This window comes from Euprymna scolopes, chromosome 9, assembly GCF_053919585.1.
Source record: "Euprymna scolopes isolate OS-2025 chromosome 9, ASM5391958v1, whole genome shotgun sequence".
Taxonomy (NCBI): Eukaryota; Metazoa; Mollusca; class Cephalopoda; order Sepiida; family Sepiolidae; genus Euprymna; species Euprymna scolopes.
The window spans coordinates 149893321-149913745 of NC_136490.1; the positions used below are offsets into that span (position 1 = coordinate 149893321).

Consider the following 20425-nt stretch of genomic DNA (forward strand, 5'->3'; position numbering starts at 1 on the left):
TGGACTTGCACTGCAGATTTAGCACCCTTTCAATCTTGTTCGATTTATATCAACCAAGTTAAAAAGTAAAGAAATTGTTTTGTTTTTTTTTTTTTGTTTTTTGGGGAGAAGGGTGTTATTCGCTATTCAACGATTTATAACATTGGCGTTTGTTTTGCAGAAAAAGCAAAAAGAAATTAAAGCTAATAGTTTTATGCAATGAGTTGTTTTGAAAAAAATTAATTCTTTTAGGATTCTCAAACCTTAATACTTGAATAAATAACTAATTTCTTCTCACACTCTACCTCCTTCCCCTTATCCTCAAATTTCTGATTCTCTATCATTGAGAATCCCACAGACAGTAAATCAGCGTCGATTTGTCACCTAACCTGTGTGAGGGAAAATCATGTTTAAATGAATTGGGTCCAGGTATTCAAATAACATTACTGTGATAATTGCTTAATACTGTAGATGTTGATATATCTGGTTGTGGTTTCCTCTCTAGTGGCAGTTCTTTGTTTATTTCAAAAGTCTTTCATGCCCGTTGTATGATTAATTTACCCATGTGCACTTACTGTTTGTTTTTTATTGTCAACTCAACACAAAGGGGAGATAATTCAATTACAGGAGAGGTAACTCTGTTTTTTTCATAAAGTTGATTATTTCTTTATTGTTAAACTATCACAGGCAGCTAATAAACCCGTTTGTGCCAAATTATTTTTTTATTTGAAATTTCAACTTTGTCACTTTACCTTTTTTGACATTCACACTGTTTGATTTTTATTATTATACTACCAGGCATGTGTGATAATGTATGGAAGTGAAACTTGGCCAGTGAGGGTTGAGGACATGTGTTGCATGGAGAGAAATGATATAAGAATGATACGTTGGATATTCAATGCAACTCTTAAAAACAAACTCAGATCTGATGAACTCAGAAAAATTAAATTTGAACAGTATAGAGAGAGATGCATGCAGACCAGGAAGCTCTGGTGGTATGGTCATGTTGAAAGAAAGGATGAAAGTCCTTGGGTTGTAAATGTAGAATGATAGAGATGGAAACGTTAGCCAACAAGAGAAGGTCAAGGAAAATATGAGAGAAAGAGATAAAGATCTGGCTAAGATAGGTTAGTTTGGAAATCAATTTCTAAAATTCATCTAACACAAGCTAGCATGTCAAATAGACATTAAACATTAGATGATGATGATGATAACTGAAATTATCTTTTTTGTTAATTTTATTAGTCATCCTAGAATAGTTTTTTTTTAACTTATAACTAAATTTAATGTGTTTTTAAATAACTTTATATTTTCTATGTTAAAGATATCTATAGGTATCTTTTAGATTTGATTTGATAGTGACATGGTGTTATCGTTCTCGACACAAACTGTGAATCAGCATACCAGGTTCGAGTTCTGTCATGGTTACTGTTTCATTTTTACTAATACTCTACGCAAAGGTATGAATTCATACCCTCTCTCCATCAATATTAAATAGTAGGGTAGACTAGAATATCAAATCATGGTGGAGTAACTAACCTAAGAGAAGGAAAACTCCAAAGTAATAGGTTTTTATCTGCTTATCCCAGTAAATTGCTGTGGACTTCTACTTACTATTAAAAAATGACACTTTTTTATTTTTAGGGAGTTGTCATTTATCAAGGCCAAATGCAACTCTAGGTTACGGGTTAAATTTTTCTAAATGATATAGCTAATACATTCATGAAATAGTAAACCTTGTTCATCGGTTTTATGCTTTCTGGACAAAAAAATAAAATTGACGGAGATGAAATGTTGTTTTTGCACGTCTTCAATGTTCCTGTTGAGCTCCCACCACTCCCTTTATACCAACACTGCATTTATATAAACACAAAGGCATATCATCCTTTTTGAAAAAAGATTGATGACGTTGCACGAAGAGGCATGATATGAGAATGGAACGAGGAAAATGTGAATATGAGTTTTAAAAACAACTTAGTTCTGATGACTGAAGAGGAAGATGAAATCTGAACAGTATATAAAGATGTTAGCAAAAGAATAAACTTTGATTGTATAGCCATGTTGAAAGAATGGATGAGAAATCTTGGGTTAGTAGATGAAGAAATCCTCAAATACAGCATTTTAACATTGAACCCTTTTGATTACAGAAATCATGAAGGTACGATATGCCCTAAAAGTTTTGCCTTTTTCTAACCATGACTCCAATCACTGCATTTGCAAGTGTTTCCACCTGAAAATTCACCCCACAAAAATGTTTTGCATTTTTAGAGTGATTTTTCACTTTTTTTATCTGTATATTCAAAGCCAAATAATCAAACATTTTATGATATAAAATAATGTTATCTTCATCTGCAGCATAAAATAATGTTATATTCATCTGCAACATGCGCTTTTTCTTAATTAAATGTGTGTGCATATGCTTCATACATAATTTAACCTATCGCAGACTTAGCACTTGCATAAGCCGACTTTTAAAAAGTCTACCATTAGAAAACAGAATTCAACTATATAAGGATGAAAAAAAGAAAAAAACCTTAACTAAAATTGTTAAATGGAAAACGGAGATCATCAGTTGCATACCATGTAGCTGTTTTGTATATTTAAAAACAGAGCATCTGTAAAATACATGGTTCTCCAGTGCAAAATCCCACTTCTCCAATAACAAAATGTAGATACAATACAGTTACTATTTATACTAATATATAAAAAAAAATGAAATATTAATAATATATATAATAAATTTAATAATAAGATTAAAGGTCTATTCAGCTCATGTTAATTAGCATATAAATTTTATGAGAATAAAATGCATAAAAGTTTAAGAACATTAGATACCAGACAGGCAAATAGATAAGAGAAAGGAAACCTAGCCATAAAAACGTAAAAATCCAATATATAGTCTAAAGAAGCTTTGAGTAAAAAAAAAAAAAGTGTGTGCATATATATATATATATATATATATATATATAAATTGGCAAAGATACAAATAATATTTTTTCAAATAAACTTAGATAGCTCTACATCTCTCACTTTATACAAGATGGAGCAGACTAACTTGCTTATTTAGAATATCAATTAAAACAAAAAAGCAAGTTGCTCTTCCCCACCTTGTGTGTGTTTGTGTGTATATATATATAGAGAGAGAGAGAGTGTGTGATAGACAGGGTCTAAATGAGCAAAGTCTCAGTAAAATATATTTAAAGGTGCTGTGCATTTCTCCCTTATAAAAACCCTATCCAAGTATAAAATCAAAAATACTATTTTTCCTACTATTTACTATGCAACTAATTAATAATCATTGCACAATGGTTTAATTGTATCACATAGGCACATATCTAATATTAATCATATAATCAAAAGAATTAAATTCCACTTAAAAATGTTTATTTTTTTATTCTAAGTTCACAAACTATATTTACTTCAATAAGTTGGTTTAAATTTGGTGTCTTCTCTCTCTTCCTTCCACTCCATTTATGCTGATGAGGAGACGATATCCGGAAACATTTTTACTTATTTGTAAATATCGAATGAATAAAAGGATATTGTTTCCAAAATGATCGTACATATAAATATGATTTTGTTTTATTTTGTTTTGTAGAGAAAGGGGTTTTTTTTTGGGGGGGGGGGGGGGGTTACATCTGTATATTCAAAATCAAATAATCAGAAACTTTCTGTCTGTATTTTTGGGTTTAGTTGCAATGATCCTCCAGATGTGCCATTGACTGTGCGTCATACAATTTTAGATCGACTTACAACCTCTGAGGATTGTTGTGACATGAAATTGTAGTAGAACAATTATTTTATTTTGTATAGTTTCACAAATATTCATTAAAGGTACACAAACATTTTTTCTTTTTAGCTTTTATTTTAATATTTTTAGTGTGGTTTTATTCGGCTTATTTCAGCCTTGCAGACATCACTGTGGGGATAAATTTAATCTGGGAGGGGGATATATAAATATCTATGGAAGTTTTTTTTTTTTTTTATGATAGCAAATATTATAATATGCACCTGTGGCATGCACTTTTTCCTAATTAAATACATGTGCATATATATATATATATATATATATATATATATAAGAAACATTTGGTTATTTTATAAAAAATGTAACATTTTTCAAATGCAGTTTAAATTCTTAGGATTACTAAGTTCAACATATTGTAGATTAGCACTTGCACAAGCCGACTTTCCCCTAGAAATTTCACAATTAAAAAAGGGAATTCAGCTATATAATGTTGAAAAAAGAAAGAAGCTTTAATTTAAATTGTTAAATACAAAATAGGGTCCTCAGCTGTTTACCATGTAGCTGCTTTGGAGATTTAAAAAGAGGACAGCTGAGTTCAGAGTTTTCTATCTCTTAAATTAGTTGCCTCTACCAAATTGTTGGTGTTAAGAATCGAGGGCAAAAAGCAAGTGATATTATATATCATTTCAATAGTAAATCTTACTTGGAAAATTAAAACTTTTAATGTGTACGGCCATGTTCAATAATATGTGATGGAACACCGTCCTATGCATTCGATCATTGTGTAGAAGTTTGGACTTTTCAAGTGAGATTTACTATTGTCAAAAAAAATGTAAATGTATAGAAAATCACTTGTTTTTGTCTTTCCTTCTCAATATCAACAATTTTCCATTTATTGGATTGTAATAGCGTTCCAACACTTTCCTTAAATTTTATTATATTTTATTTATTCAGATAATTTAATGAATTCCTTATATATATAAGCATTATGGACATAGGTTTAAATTTCCATAGTGTCAGTTTCATTCTTCTGTGATGCACCAGTTTAAACATCATTTATTTAAAATCAATTCAAATAAATGTGACGTATGGAAACCCTAAAAATCTTACAACTTTGATCCTCGAGTTTTAATCTGCTGCTTGATTTAAGTCTTTCTCAATTCCTTTAACATTCTTCCAAGTGATTAACAAGGGAACATCTTCTAGATATGTGGTTGCGATCTGAGAAAAGGATTTACCTTGAAACCATTTAGAGTAGTGTTTTCCAACCTTTTTATGTTACATGACGGCAGACTATTTGTTTTTAATTTTTGCACCACACTTATCACAAAAAAATATTTTCTACTCAAAGATTGTTTTTGCTATGAAATAATAAAAAAACAAAGAAGGTTATATAAGGAGAATCTTTATTCACATAAAAGATATATTTTGTTTTACAACCTGTGTATTTTGAAATCAGGTTTGAATTATCAGCTCAAGACGTCAATTGCTGATACATTTGAAAAAAAATGATATTCAGATTAAAGATTAATTGTCCCACCACTAATATAAACCATAAAAAAAGCTGATTAGTATGCGCAAAATGTTTAGATTCCAGAAACTTGAGTAACGTCATCATGATTAAGAAATTAAATGTCTTTATTAAACAAAATGAAATAAAATGGCTTCTAGCTTTTCTCTCTTCGCAGCACACCAATAATCATTCTGTGGCATACTAATATGCCACAGCACAGTTGTTGGGAACCACTGACTTAGAGAGTTATAAAAACCATGAAATAAATCAGCTCACCATTATCTCAACCTATTTAGTAACCACTGTCCTAAATACCCATGAAGAGCTAAATACTTCTAAAGTTGTTTTATTTCCTCTTTACCACAATGCGTTTTAAGCATATCACTCTCCTCTTATCATTCAAAGCCTGAAATCCGCAATTCACAAGAAGCAAAATTTATTTTCTACTTTTTTTAAGAGATTTTTTTTATATCCTCATCCAAATTAAATTCTTTTTTTAATGTTTTTTTAATTCTATTTTTTCTTTGCAATAAAGAATATTTAACACACTATCGTCTTCAATGCGTTGTCATTAATACTTATCAAAAACTGGCAGGGAAACCCGACATTGCCCGGAATTAAATAAATATCAACAAATGTTCCACACTTCCAGTACTTTTACTGTCATTGAAATTTGTGAAATGACCCATTTTTTTTTTTTCAATCAAATCGATTGATTGCCTGCTCTAGTCGGGGACCCACTACAGTGCACTGGGAGGAAGCTTCACATACCTCCCCATAGTGACTTGGTCCACATTTCATTGTAGTTTATATTGCACTGTAGAGAACCTACCATTGATGTGTGTGTATTAGTAGGTTTTGAAAATATATATAGCAATTAAGCTACATAGAATTTTCTGCATTTAATCCTCGTGAGAATTCGTTAGGCTATTGCATGGAATCAGTGTTACTTCATCTTTTATATATTCTCGTGCTACTGGGTTGCTGGTAAGCCAACTAGATTCTTTTTTATTTACACACTCATTTATTGTAGCTAGTGGGTATGCATCTATCAGACAGGTTTACTTGATCTCTGATTGGTCTTTGTTCATTTTTGGCAGGATGTGGTGTTGGAAAGTGACCTATTTTAATCTGGCTGTTTTTTGATTACCTTTTATTTTATGCTAGTTTATTTATTGATTATAATTATCGTTGTTATTATTTATTTATTCATTATTTTTTCTGTGTTTTTAAGGTAAAATTTATTTTGTGTATATATGCGCTTGCTATTTCATTCCTGCAGTTTAATAAAAAATATTTTTAACTTAGGATAGCTAATTTCTCCTTCAGGCATAGTCTACACGGGTGGTTTAAGTTTCTACATGTGCTGGCTTGCCGTACTATTTTCCATTCGATTATCAGTGAGCACCCACCTTTTGTTGAGCTCTCAGGAGTGGTTTGCTAATGTTGTTTTTATTCAGTGTTGTTTGGTTGTTTGTTTTTAATGTATTTCTGTGATCGTAATATCTGCTTCTAAATTATAAGGAGGTCATTCCTACATAATATTTCTTGTTATTCCGGTTTTCTTTGACAAATATTTTGGCCTGGTAAAGGGGTATATACGGGAAATGTCTCATATCAGTAGAAGCAAAGATCAGAGTGTTAAAGTTTTTTCTTCACTTTACCACAAACAAGGCATGCTGCCACTGAGACGGATGGGACTGCTATGGATTAGGGAGTAATATTTATAAGGAGCATCCTAAGTGGGGAGTTGTGCAGCAAGATGTCTGTTCACATTACATTTAAATTTCTGCTTGTTGGTACATTCAGGAAGCAGGGACTTTAATACTGGTAGCATTTGATCTTGCTGCTTGTCAGGCTTATCAAGGGTATTTACATTGAGAAGCCATAAATGCACAATAAGCACAGGGATGTAACATTGCAGGATTTCTCCTTACCACTGGAGATGTGGGGTTACATATTACACAACTTTTGCTTCATTATTACACATGCAACTACCATTACAGGGGTTATCTATTGTATCTAAACACTGAACTATATATATATATGAAAGCTATATTACCCAACCAGTAACAATATAATAGCTAGATATATAGGTAGATATCTATTGATATCATGTTTTTATGTAGAGTGATGTGATTATCGGTTGATTGTCTCTAACTTTGTCTGATATATACTCGAAATTCAAAACAATGAAAAGAATATGCTGTTGTCATAGCCCTAGTTATAACTACCAACAAGTATTCTATGCATATAAGTAAAATGTTCGAAAGCTGTGTTTCAAAATATGACTCAGCAAACACTAATGAATTCCAATGCGTCCTTATCAAAGTAAAGACAATGCCAACGTGGTATCGTCAGAACTACCTGATTAACATGGAACTGATGAACATTGTGTACAACATAATCATATTGAGACATTGATTTCCATTAGATCACTGAAGTTAAGCAACGTTGAACTCGGCCAGTACAAAATGGCTAACCATTTGGGAATATCAGGTGCTGGATGTGCTGTGCGTTTATCTTGGGATTGTTTTAGTCAACCTGCCCTTCTCCTTGCCACTGAAATCAAGCAGTTTTGGTTGAGGGAAAGTGTGATTTGGCAAAATCTACAACCTTTGCATCACAATTACTTGCACACTATACAATATCAGTTCCAAATTTAATAACTATGGTTTTAATGGATTCAGTTGTCTTTTTTGCTTCCAACCTAACTTGGCCTAAAAAAGCTAAGGCTTTACAACGTTATAACTTCAACATGTTTACAAATATGTAGTTAAAATATTTATATAAAGGCAAAAAATTATATAATATATCATTCTAGGGGATAAATGTACCCAAAAGTCATGAAGCCCTAGTTTGTGGTTCTTCTTGAGAATAATCTGTAAGAATAAAGGATCATTCCTACTAAAATTCATGTTTCTTTGTTTAATAATCTAAGAGAGATTAACAGACAGTCTCTGATGTTTGTATACATCATACATTTTTCTTTACAAAAATGTCATCTAAAATAACATTTCATAAAAGTCGCTGAAGTACAAAAAAAAAAAAAAAAGCAATCAACTGAACAGCCTTCCAAATGTGAAGACCTTCAAATAAAATTGTTTGAACTGTTTGGGAGAATTTAAACTTCTTTAAAAAATGTTTTGCCATTAAAAAAAAAAAAGGGGGGGGGGTAAATTTTTACGATATGCCCCAGCATAGTATAAACACCCCCAACCTCAAAAGCCGTTCTTAACATGGGGTGGTTGGGGGTGTTTATACTACGCTGGAGCAGGTCGTAAAAAAATACCAAAAAAGCCCAATTCCAGAATTTGCTTTCAATATTGTCGGTCCTCATGCAAGTGAGCTAATTATCTTATTTGGCATGTTTATATCGCAACGATGTATTTCCCTTGCCCTAAACTGACCTTGTGTCATACTTGTTTTTGTTCGGAAGCAAGTAAATTAACAGTCAAAGATATTTGTAAATAATTTCTCCATTTTAAAAGGATTTCCTATCAAAATGGAGAGATCTTTCCAAAAATTCGGTTTTATCAAATTATAAAAAAAATCAAAACAATAAATTTTGATTTTTTAATTACTTTTTTTTTCTCTTATTTTGAAGACAACAGAATTTATTATTCTCTTCTGAATAAAAGAATTTTCACTTGTAAAACCAAATGTGAAAGCAGGTTGGACTGGACATGATTGCAAAATGTTTGTTCCTCAGTGAATATAAGAAATGTCTTTGGAGTGATAATTTTTTTTTTTTTTTTTTTGTATCTACAGCATATGTTTGTTTGTGCACACAAATTGAAGAAAAAAAAAAGTAAGATTGATCACCAAATAATTGAGAAATATCTGATGTCACAATTTTATACATTTTAAAATGAATTGTTCCAAAATCGAATATAGTGTTATAAATAGAATTTTTTCATCCCTTAAACAGCTTTTAAAACTTAGACTTTGCATTCTTTTTATTTTATTACAATTGCAATACTGAAGTCAATGCCAATATCCATTTCATCACATACACTCTTCTCATTATCAAGTTGGAACGGATGTAAAAATCAATTCCTCTAATTCCCTTGCAAACTGGCGAATCCTTCTCCACAGAAATAATTTTAAAGAATTTCAAAACTATATGCCATTACTTAAGTTAGTCAAAACGACTATCCCTAAATTTGCCCTCTTTTTTATATTTTTTTTATTTATTTTTTTATTTTTATTGTATTTTTTTATTTTTTTTTATTTCTTTATTATTTTTTTCATCCATTTTTCCAATTTGATCTCATAAAAAAATTTTCTTTAAAATCAGATTCAAGCCAAAAACACTTTAAAAACCTTGGATTGCTGTTAAAAGTTCCAATCAGATAATAGATGTCTATTCTTTATTTTATTTTTAAAAGAGGATAAAATGCATTAATTAGATTATGCAAACTGCAATTTTACTTGTATGTTATTCTCACAATGCTTCAGCCATTGTAACCTGTGACTTTCTTTGGGTGCTTCTTGTCGAACTTGGGATTTTTTATGTCAGACTCATGAATCTATACAGAATTTCGAACTGAATCCTTTTTTTAATCCATAGTGTAGAGTGTTCTCATTCTGTCAACCATGACCGGATATAATACTTAAGTAATTTTTATTTTATTTTTAGTATCACTTGTGGTGAGGATTGAACCTTCAACCTCTATAAGACTTAGAAGTGAATTTTTATTTTATTTTTAGTATCACTTGGGTGAGGATTGAACCTTCAACCTCTATAAGACTTAGAAGTGAATTTTTATTTAACATTTTCATCCATTGCACCTCATGTCCATGTGAATTAAAGTTTATTCTATTTTGTGGGTTGGAACACAATAAAAACATATCATACATCCTATCTGAAAGTGCTGAGTTTACTGTGCTTTAAATACAGGTGTTTTGAAGAATCAATGACATAATTTTGACTATGTTCTATACGTGTATGTAGGTCTGGAATTGCTCAGTTTGAGTTGTTGGCCATTGAATTAAATACTAATCAACATTAGTTATTGTGGACACTTAACATGTACAATGTGTGTTAGGGTGCACTGTATGGGATAGATAAACACTGTCTCTGTGACAGGGTTACAGATAAACTAAGCTTGGGTCTGGTGTTAAACCATGAAAAACACAGGTAAAAATTGTTACCAAATAAAAAATTTATTTAAATGTTATTTGGCTCAGAAAAAAACTTGGGAGTCGTGATGGGTAAAGTCTCTTTTGATAGTCAACATGGGGGTGGGGGAACTCGGTCAGAATCCTGCAAATATTGACCTTTTTCTTTTTTTTTTTTTTTTGAACTTATAATACAAAAATTCAAATGCAGATAAATAAATAGGATTAGCATAAACCAAAGATTATGTAGAATAAGAAATGGACCACAAAAGACTAGTAATAGTGTCATTAGAAACACAATCTTAAACACAAAGGGGGTTACTTTACACATAGAGGACGTAATCTCCAAGTTATGCCATCGATTTTCCAAACAGCCTGTGTAAGGAATGCAAGACAGACGTACCATACATACATTTATATGCAGCCTTTATTCACGAACTCTATAACTCTTTCAATAATTGATTTAGTAGTAGTTCACTTGGTTTGAAGTTGTCTCCCCTTTTGTTGGAAACTCTTTGATAAGAATTATGCTTGTGATGTCACAAGTCTGAGAGAGAGAGAAACAAAGATTGAATAGGATTTGTAATAGATATTGGTCTCGCAAGCAAGGCAGGCTCTCCATTAAGCCGTACTGATAATGCCCTTTTCCAATGTTAAAGGTTTTGTGTAATATTTATGACACCTTTTTTTTTTTTTTTTGCTAATCAAGCGGAAAGCAAAAACTGAATTTACTTAAAATAAAACAAAAATTGGCTAAAGTCTTTTTGGGAAGAAACAGGTTTATTAGCAAATATATTCTTGCACTATTGTCTTCCTTCCTCTAAACAAGGTATTTTTAAAAGATGAAACTCTATATTCAAATTTGTTGAAATAAAAATATACTTTTAAATAATGTGTTACTGATTATTGATTTCTTTTTTTTTTTTTTTTTTTTTTTTTTTCGAATTAAAATTTTATTTTTTATTTTTATAATTAAAAACATGTTTTTTTGTTTATTTTCCTGTTTTCTTTTCTGAAAATGATTTTATTTAAATTCACTTTATTTTCAGATAATTTCATTTTCTTTTGCATTTATGGCACGCAGTGAGATTCATAATCGATTTGTTTGTTTGTAATCAATCTAATAGGTCCTGCACTATCTACAAAGCTTCAGCCTCTGTCCCATCACCATAATGTGGAATCTCTGTGCTTATTTTACGAATACTTCCCTAGAATGTGCTCTGATGAACTTGCTTCACGTGTAGCCCCACAATGTAAATATCCTCAATCAACTAGCAGCAAAATCCCACCCCTTCGTCATAGACGTCCCCAGATACTAGAAAACTTTATATTCTAATAGTGTTTTTCTTCGGACGTCTTTCTTTTGGAATTCCTTTCCTGTTCCTTATTTCTCTGGTTATACCAACATGCAGAAACTTAAATACAGGGTAGAACGATAAATTTGCCGCACTGAAGAAAACAACATTACAGCTTTATTTTAAAACTTTTATTGAAAAAATGAATTCAGGTAACTTGATTATGTAGTAGAGCTGATATCTATTTAATGTAGCCGCCTTCAGCCTTAATCACCGTCTCAATACGGGTCTAGAACTAGGAGTATGCCTTTTCCACAAGCTCTGGCAGGAGCTTGGCGAATATTCGGCAGATGGTGACAATCAGGCTTACTTTAGTGTTTTGGTAGGTCATGTTGGTGATGTTCTATGACCAAACAAAGTAGTCTTGCGAGTTTAGGTCGGGGGAGGAGTAGGGGTTAGTTAAAGAGGGGTACAAAGTCGTAGCACTTCTTCTGAAGCTAAGCTTGGATCTCCTTGAATTTGTGGGCTGGCGTCAAGTCCTGCTGCCATGCCCAGAGTCTGCCAGTGGCCACCTGATTGCACCAGGGGATCACCAAACTCTAGTACATCCATGTACGCTTTAGTGTTGACTTTCAAGCTGATTTCAAAGATGTGAGGTGGCATGATGCGGCCCTCACTTGAAACCACACCAAAGACCATAACCGTGGCCGAAAACTGTTGAGTTGTGCTCTCAAGTGTTGAACCGTCCAGATTTGCATTTTGAGAGTGCTAGCAATGGTCCTGTTGTTATAACTTAGATCGGTAGAGATCATAAATTGTACAGCGGTGCATCTCTGATCTCGCTTGTTGAATATTGTGTCACTTTCAGATAGGATAGAAGGCTTCTAACACTCTTGGGATTTGTACACAACTGATAAACTAATAGATGATCTGCAGCAAAAAAAAGAAAACTGGTTTTCATCAAACGGAAATGGAATCATGTAATCTTTTCTAGAGTGACAATTTTATCGTTTCATTTTGTATAATTTTGCAACACTTTATACACAGGGACAGTTTATAGATGATCTTAACTTTCTATTTAGGGAAAGTCTAAGACAGGCTGCAGCTTGGACCAGATTGAGAAAACTTTAGATGAATTGATCAACTAATGGACAGACATGGTCTTGACAGATGACTAGGATACGTTTGGAGGGTCGATGGTGCCACACACACACACACACACACACAGTACAAATGATATATACCGAATCTGTCTGAACCAGAAGAAATGACAAAGGATACTACGGAAACAGCATTGGATTTGGCGATTGTTGTAGAGATAAAGCACATAGTTGCACGCTAATGGCTGTTGTATGATTTTTAATTATAGATTTTTTAACTAAATCATTAATAGATAATCCTATGATTAACGATCGAGTTATGACAAATATTAATCTAGAATGCAAGATGGTCGCTTTATTAAGCTGTGCTGATAATGTCCTTTTCCAATATTAGAGCTTTGAGTAATTTATGGTACTTTTTTTTTATTTTTATTGGTCAATTAAAAGGAATTACACACTAAATTTGCTAATACTAAACATAAAAAAATCATCTAAAATAATTGCCTAGTGTTTTGCAAGCAGGTTTATTAGCAAATATATTCTTGAACTATTGTCTTCCTTCCTTTTGTTCCAAGGTATTTTCTAAAAGATAAAACTTTATATTTAAATGCATTAAATTTATGAAGATGGTAATAAAATCTCAAACATTTATCACAAGAGTCTATTCCTATGTCTGTAATTTTATTTCAATTTTCAAACTTCCTTGTGTGTATATGTATATATATATATATATCATATATATATAATATACTAACAGGTCACCCGGCATTGCAAAGTCATAAAATATGCATAAATATTATATTTTAATTCATACAGAAACTGAGACATGTGCATGTGAGTATTATGGTTTTCTTACTTCTTGTAAGTAAAAAGATATTCGAGTTGAGATCGAAACCAAAACCTAAAGATAGTGGGCCAAGTACGATATTAGGCCAACTTGACACGATCTTTAAAAAAATGTTTCCAAACCGACTTATTCTTAACATAAGTAATGTCATGTGAACGATTTACACATGCGCATTCATGAAACAGTTTACAAACAGATATAAATCCGATGACCCCCATATACCAATTTCTCAATTTTGACCTCTTAGCAGCCCTTTTTTCCGGATTAAAACTGATTAAAAAGTTTTCCACATGTCTGAATACCATATATACCAAATTTCAAGTCTGTAGATCAAAAATTCGTTGAGTATATAGGTTGAGAAATAGAAATGTCCTTACAAACACACACAATTTTCACTTTTATATATATGTGTGTGTGTGTGTGTGTGTGTTATTTACATCATTAACGATTACTATACTACCACCTTACATTCATTAACCCTTATCTTCGAGTGGCCTTCAGGTTTTGATAAGTGGTGACTCCCCAGTAAAAAAAAAGAAATATATATATCATAGACTCTCTTGTCGATTTTGATGTATGAGGTTCTTACAACCTCGTCTATTTAACCTTGTGTTTGAGTTGCAGGTGACATTTGAGTCCAGCCAATGATCTACAAAGAAGTCCACAAATAAGTGTGGATTGTTGGAGTACATGGATGGGATGGCTGATGATGCTTTATGTACACACACAAAGACACTCGGGGCCAACTCCTTGATTGTATGTTCCAGAGATTCAAGTATAAGTCATAGTACTGAGAAACGTTACGAGATAGCAAAATAGTTTGAATATGATTGGGTAACCCTCCACAATTTGGGCCACCACCGCATCGCCTGTTGCTCTGCACTTCATTGGCGTATGTATTCTAATACTTTGATAAGGACTGTTATTCTGTTGTTCATATTTAAAAATAATGATCAGCCATTAATAAAGAGCACTCAGTGAAATCAACCCTAAAATCATAAAACAAAACTACTTCCTGCGGGTGACTCTTGCAGTATCCAAAGAAACCACATTCTTCAAGAGAATTGTTGTCGGGAAGCATAGAATCGGCTGTGCATGCTCTGTCCGTGAAGAGTGCCATCCGGGTAGTTGATATCTGCGTGAAGAGGAAGATCTGATTGATGAGGAACTGGATCAACGTGTCCGACAAGACGACAATGAAAAAATGAGAATGATGGTTCCTGATTTGGTTGAAAGTAGACATTCGAAGTTCGAGCTGGACATATCTGAAAATCAGAAGAAAAATAAAAACAAATAAAAGGCACATGTAAATGGCTCATCTCTTGATGTTGAGACTATCTTCTACTACATGGATGACGTTTTCTGCTTTTACTAATGAGTCGCCACTAATCAAGCCCCAAAGACTACTCAAGGATAAAAGTTAATTAGATTGTCAATTAGCACTGAAAGACACTCTATCAATGACCTTTGATGTATCAAAAGCTATTACTTTAGGAACAAAGGCGTCATTAATAGATTTACAGATCATGTGTGGTATTACAGTCAGCACGTCAGTTATTGATCTTGCATTTTGATAGAAGAGTAGTGTTGATAGAAGAGTAGTGTTCGATGTAATAAATTACTTTATATATAACAAAAAAAAATCCCAAGTTGCTAGTTAATGTTTACAAAAAACACTATTTAAAAAAAAAAAAAAAAGCTTGGGGTACACTGTATTTAATTCTTTCGGTGGAGTTCAAAATTTAATGAGCTCTAAAATGCTAAAGAAAGAACTTGAAAAAGGTCGGAGAGTAAAGCGGTCGATAGCTTGTGATAATAACAATCAAGTCTAAAAATTATGAATAAAAATATATAACAATTAACATTTGATTTATTTTATATTATTTTTTAGATCTGCAGTCTCAAGGCTTTCAACAAAATCTAATATATAAGATGAATCATTGTAATATATTAATAAATCGCTTGGATTTTTTAAGGACATAAGGTTGAGAAGATGCCTATTCATATTGTGATGTTAGACTTAGCTTACTGAACCATTCGGAAAGCAGATAGATTTGACTTTTTGTTATTAAAAATTAGGAGAATTTTATAAACAAAATAATTTTTTTAAATGTATAAAAAGGAAAAAAGAGATCAGGTGGAGCATAAAAATGATAAAAACCGAATAATGTTTATGGAGATATGATTTCTGTTAACAGACATGATTATATTTCTTTAAAAAATTCTTAAATTGGAAGACGAAATGAGATTTCTTACATATTTCATTGCAATTTAAAAATAATGTCAAAACATTTTCTAACAACTTCGGATTTTTTTGGTTTGTTATTCTTCATCATTTTATGGTTGATTCTTGGGTTTTTCTAAAAATAGAAATGAATGTAAAACATCGAATGAGCTTGTGCCAAACTGGGCTAAATTGACTGCCAGATTTTTCGAGCAAGTTGAAGATTTGACCTCTATGGGTTGAGAAATTAACAGCTGATCTTATAAGTAATTAAAAAAAAAGTATGTGACAAGTTAAAATGAAAGCTATATCTTATTTAAAATACAAATGTAGTCACTTGTTGTGATGGAAGAACGTAAACAATAAATATACATCCGACAAACAAGGTTCAAGGTAGAAACAGTAAAATGTTTGGAGAAATAAACGAACAATCCTAATCCATAATCAACCACTAGATTCTCTACCCATTATACAATATTTAAATGAGAGAGGAACTAACCATAAATCTTCTTCTTCTTTCTTCTATCTATCTCTACTCCTATAAATTTGTGTTTTTTGTTTTTTTGTGTATTTATATATTAAAAAACTTTTTTTTTCTATTTATTTAAAAAGAAAGTACAACTTTCTTATATATGAGTCGCGGAATTGCATTCATCTGCAAAAGATCTTGCTTATTTGCATATTCTTTTAAATATTCATTTTAATTAATTCCCTATTAGTTTTTTTCGGTTTTCTTATGGGGTGATCATTTTTAGTAAACTATTACATGTAATTATATTCATGCAGATATTCTACATGATTTATACTTGCCTATTAAACTCCTCTGTCGGTTTTTGGCCTACAGACATGAAACTTAATATATAGGGTATTCGAACCTATGTGAAACATTATATTTGGGGAAAATCAATGCAAAAGTGTAAATCGTAAATCGTGTCAAAGGAAAAAGTAAATCGAAAGCTAAACGTTTTGGTTTTGATTGCGTCCAATATAATATAACAATAAATACGAAATATGTATTCATCAAAATATCATATTTAAGCATATTTTTATGACCGGGCAATCCTGGGTGGCCTGCTAGTACAAGAGAAATTCACCTTTTGATTTTGGGATTGAATGTCGCATCTGTTTCACCCATTCCACAAACCTCACAATATTCCAATTCTTCAGCAAATTCGACCATCCTACAAACAGAAGGTATCCGAAATTTAAAAATACAATTTACCGAAACTTTTAATAGAAAATAATAATGATGATAATTTTTAATACAGGTAAAAAAAAAAAAAAAAAAAAAAAACATTATTTTAACAACAAAGTCATTATTTTTATGAAAAATTAGTTCAATTAATGATTTAATGAGAACGATATTGTAATGATTGCATTTCACTTTCAAAATCTTATTCAAATAATAATAATAATAATAATGATAATAATGATAATGATAATAATAATAATGATAATGATTCAGTAAAAAAAGAAAAAAATGGAATCAATTAAAAAAGGCAAAATAAACATAAAAGTAAAAATACTTCCATAAAACACAATTAGTTATAAACTAGTTAATTGACCTCAACAATGGGAAACAATGACCTCTATCAGTCTTGCTATGGATCACGTTCAATTGATTTTTTCCAAATACACTAACTGCTGTGTAAAAGTGATATTCTCCTGAAGATTGAAGGTTCAATTCTCAGTGTGGGCGACCGAAAAATACAATTGCAAATTACTTAGGACCTCTAGCCAATCATGGCTAACGAAACGAGAGCATGCTGCCTCTGTGAAGTAAATAAAGGGTTCCATTTGAAATTCCGTCCAGGTTTTCGAGTTTGACAGAAACATTCCTGATTTCGACAAGATGAACCTGAAGAAGGTCGGAGGTTACATCAACCGAAACATTGTGAAAATGACACTCAAGATGAGAACAGTAGTCTAAAGAATCCAAATAATACAAATAACCAATCCTAATCTCCAAAATTCCAAAATAATACTTTTCACTTTTTTATAAATTGATTCAAACATATCAACATACAAAATACATTAAGAGGACGTCGATTATATGAGCTATTAAAAACAAGTTAACAAATTTTGACTTCCTTTTTAATTATTTTTACAAACGGTTGGATTTTTTCAGCCATCCATTCTAATATTACTCATCATCATTATTTATCTAAAGTTAGATATGTGTATATGTTCACTTATTTGTATAGAATTCGTTACTAAACTAATTACTCACTATCAATTTTGTAGCACGGCACAAGGGGTTCAAATGCAGGCTATATTTAGTTTCATTTAGTTTTATGCAAAGAACGTATTTTATAATTGGAAGGAAAAAAGAATAATTTGCTAATTATTGGTAAGCATTAATTTGGAAAATATACAACAGAATTTTATGTTATGCTTAAAAAGTAGTAAAACAATTTGAACTATTCAGACACCTGTTCTCATTTGCGCAACGTTTCAGTTGAGGTAAACCTCAAACTTCTTCAAGTGTATCTTATCAAATGTGGGACTGGTTTCAAATCTCCCAACCAGCCGTAGTTATCATTTCCGATATTAATAACTGCATAAATATGAAACACTAAAGTCTGTATAGTTATAGAGCTCCTTTAAGAAATTAAAGTTGAGCCCTCTTTAGAAATTTTAGAAATTTTTTAAAAAGTGCTCAACTTTAGCGCAAATGCAATATTATGACTTCCTGTCATAGAATACTCTCTGACAGTTTACTATGCATGCCCACTGACTTGGTACTTATAGGCACTTAATTTCCTTCAATTCTTGTGTTAATTGCCGGTGGCCTTGAGGTAAGGTGCTAGCCTATGAAGTCAAAGATAACTTTGTGACTGGGTTCGTATTTCCTGATCAGCAGTAAATATCACTTCCTACACTGATGATTGCATAAACACTAGTGTAGGTATAAAAATAATTATTAATATTTATTTTAAAATATTATGTGTGTGTGTGTTGTTGTTGTTGACTCTTCCGTTGCTTAAAAAAAATGCTGCTCACCTGTTTTTTATGATGCCATGGCTGAGTTTCTGGTAGTCAATCAAGTTTGTCTTTTCATCGTCCATCAGTTGCGTAAACAGGTGAAGTTCCACTTTGTTACAAGGTATTTTTACTTCTACCAAACCTGCAAAAGAGTTCAAGTCAATTGGCATTTCTTCTTTCTTGAAATGTAGTATGATTCTGCTTCATCTTAGGAGGTGAATCCTCCCAGGCATTACCTCCTCCTCCTCCTTTGGGAAGGGACTTATTGGCAATCGCCTGATACACTGTTATCAAGGAATTTCAGCGAATTTGTTCTCAACTATTTATGTACCGGATCAAAGTGATGCTGATTTTCCCCACATGCTGACCTTTTGCCATATTTTGCTGCATCGGGGATCAAGTAAACTCGTTCAAAACATTATCAATGTTTCATATGAAATGACGAAGGTTTACGGATTCGACTAATGCACCTGATGAATAAAGGGAGACTTGCATTGATTAAAAAATGCAGTGAGAAAAGAACAATCTCAATTAATTACAGACCAATAACCTGCCTACCAGTTATGTGAAAATACGTTAAATACTAAACCTTTCTGTAAAAAATGAGAATGATTATTAAATATTTGAGCATCTGTAGAGTTTACAAGTTGTGAAGCAAAAATTAGTTACCCTGTTGAATTATGTTCAACCTACCTAGGGTGAGTTCTGTTGGCATATATATATATATATATATGTATAAGGAATGAAAAAATATACCAGCGGTGGTTGACGTTATGTTTAAAGAAAAATAGAAAAAACCGAATGAAATTATTAAAAAATCAACGTTTCGTCCCTGTTTCAGAGGACATCTTCAGGATAATTGAAATAAAAATGTGATAAAAGAAAAAGTCATAGATCGTGCGAAAGAGAACAGTTTTTTAAAATCCAACCCATGTCGGGAAAGGACGAATATGTGTGCGTATGGGAAGGTTGTTTGATGTCTATATATACAACTTTTAAAATGCATTAAAATAAATATGTACATTCTTTTTTTTTTCTTTCCTCTGCGAAACTACTCATTTTCCTGAAACATTCAAAGAAAAAAAAAAAAAAAAAAAAAAATAGGCTAGCCAGGATCCACCCTTATACCTTGCTCTTTGATTATTATTTTCCCTATGCTAGGGGTTAAATGGTAGAAGCCTTTTCTTTGCGTAATAGTATTAGTATTCAAAATTAGTGCTGATTCTAAAAGTCTTCTTTTAGCTCTATCTATCACGTATTTAATAATTTTCGCTTGATCTAAATTAAATGAGTGATCGTGTTCTGCACAATGGCAAAAGAGTGCATTTAGGGCGTTACCATTCCTTATATCTCTTCTGTGCTCGTTAAGTCTTAATTTCAATTTTCGTTGTGTTTCACCTATGTACGCTTGTTGACAGTTGTTACATGGGATGGAATATATACCGGCATCGGATGTGAGGGTTTTGGGAGAGTGCTTGGTAGTTTTTAATGTCTGTTTTATGGTTGAGGAAGTTGTTTGTATCAGGTGAAAACCAAGTCTATTAAGAGTGTCGTAGATTTTTGTATTTTTGGTGTGGGTGGGAATGAAAAGATGTCTGTTTAATAGTGAG

The 20425-nt window shown here is 31.8% G+C and overlaps 1 protein-coding gene across 2 annotated transcripts in view; it reads right to left on the reverse strand.

Annotated features, from left to right (window-relative positions):
- Window positions 1-5126: 5126 nt before the first annotated feature.
- The window catches only part of LOC145284902 (uncharacterized), a 29176-nt gene continuing 13877 nt past the window's right edge, over window positions 5127-20425 (reverse strand). The window contains exons 3-5 of one of the 2 annotated variants that reach the window (XM_080133978.1): window positions 18834-18957; window positions 16925-17011; window positions 5127-14871 (exon numbers count right to left, since the gene is read on the reverse strand). In XM_080133978.1, the coding sequence (XP_079990104.1) occupies window positions 14547-14871; window positions 16925-17011; window positions 18834-18957 (536 nt within the window). In that variant the 3' untranslated portion in view covers window positions 5127-14546. The remainder of the gene's footprint in view (window positions 14872-16924; window positions 17012-18833; window positions 18958-20425) is intronic. The other variant, XM_080133979.1, reaches the window with a different exon arrangement.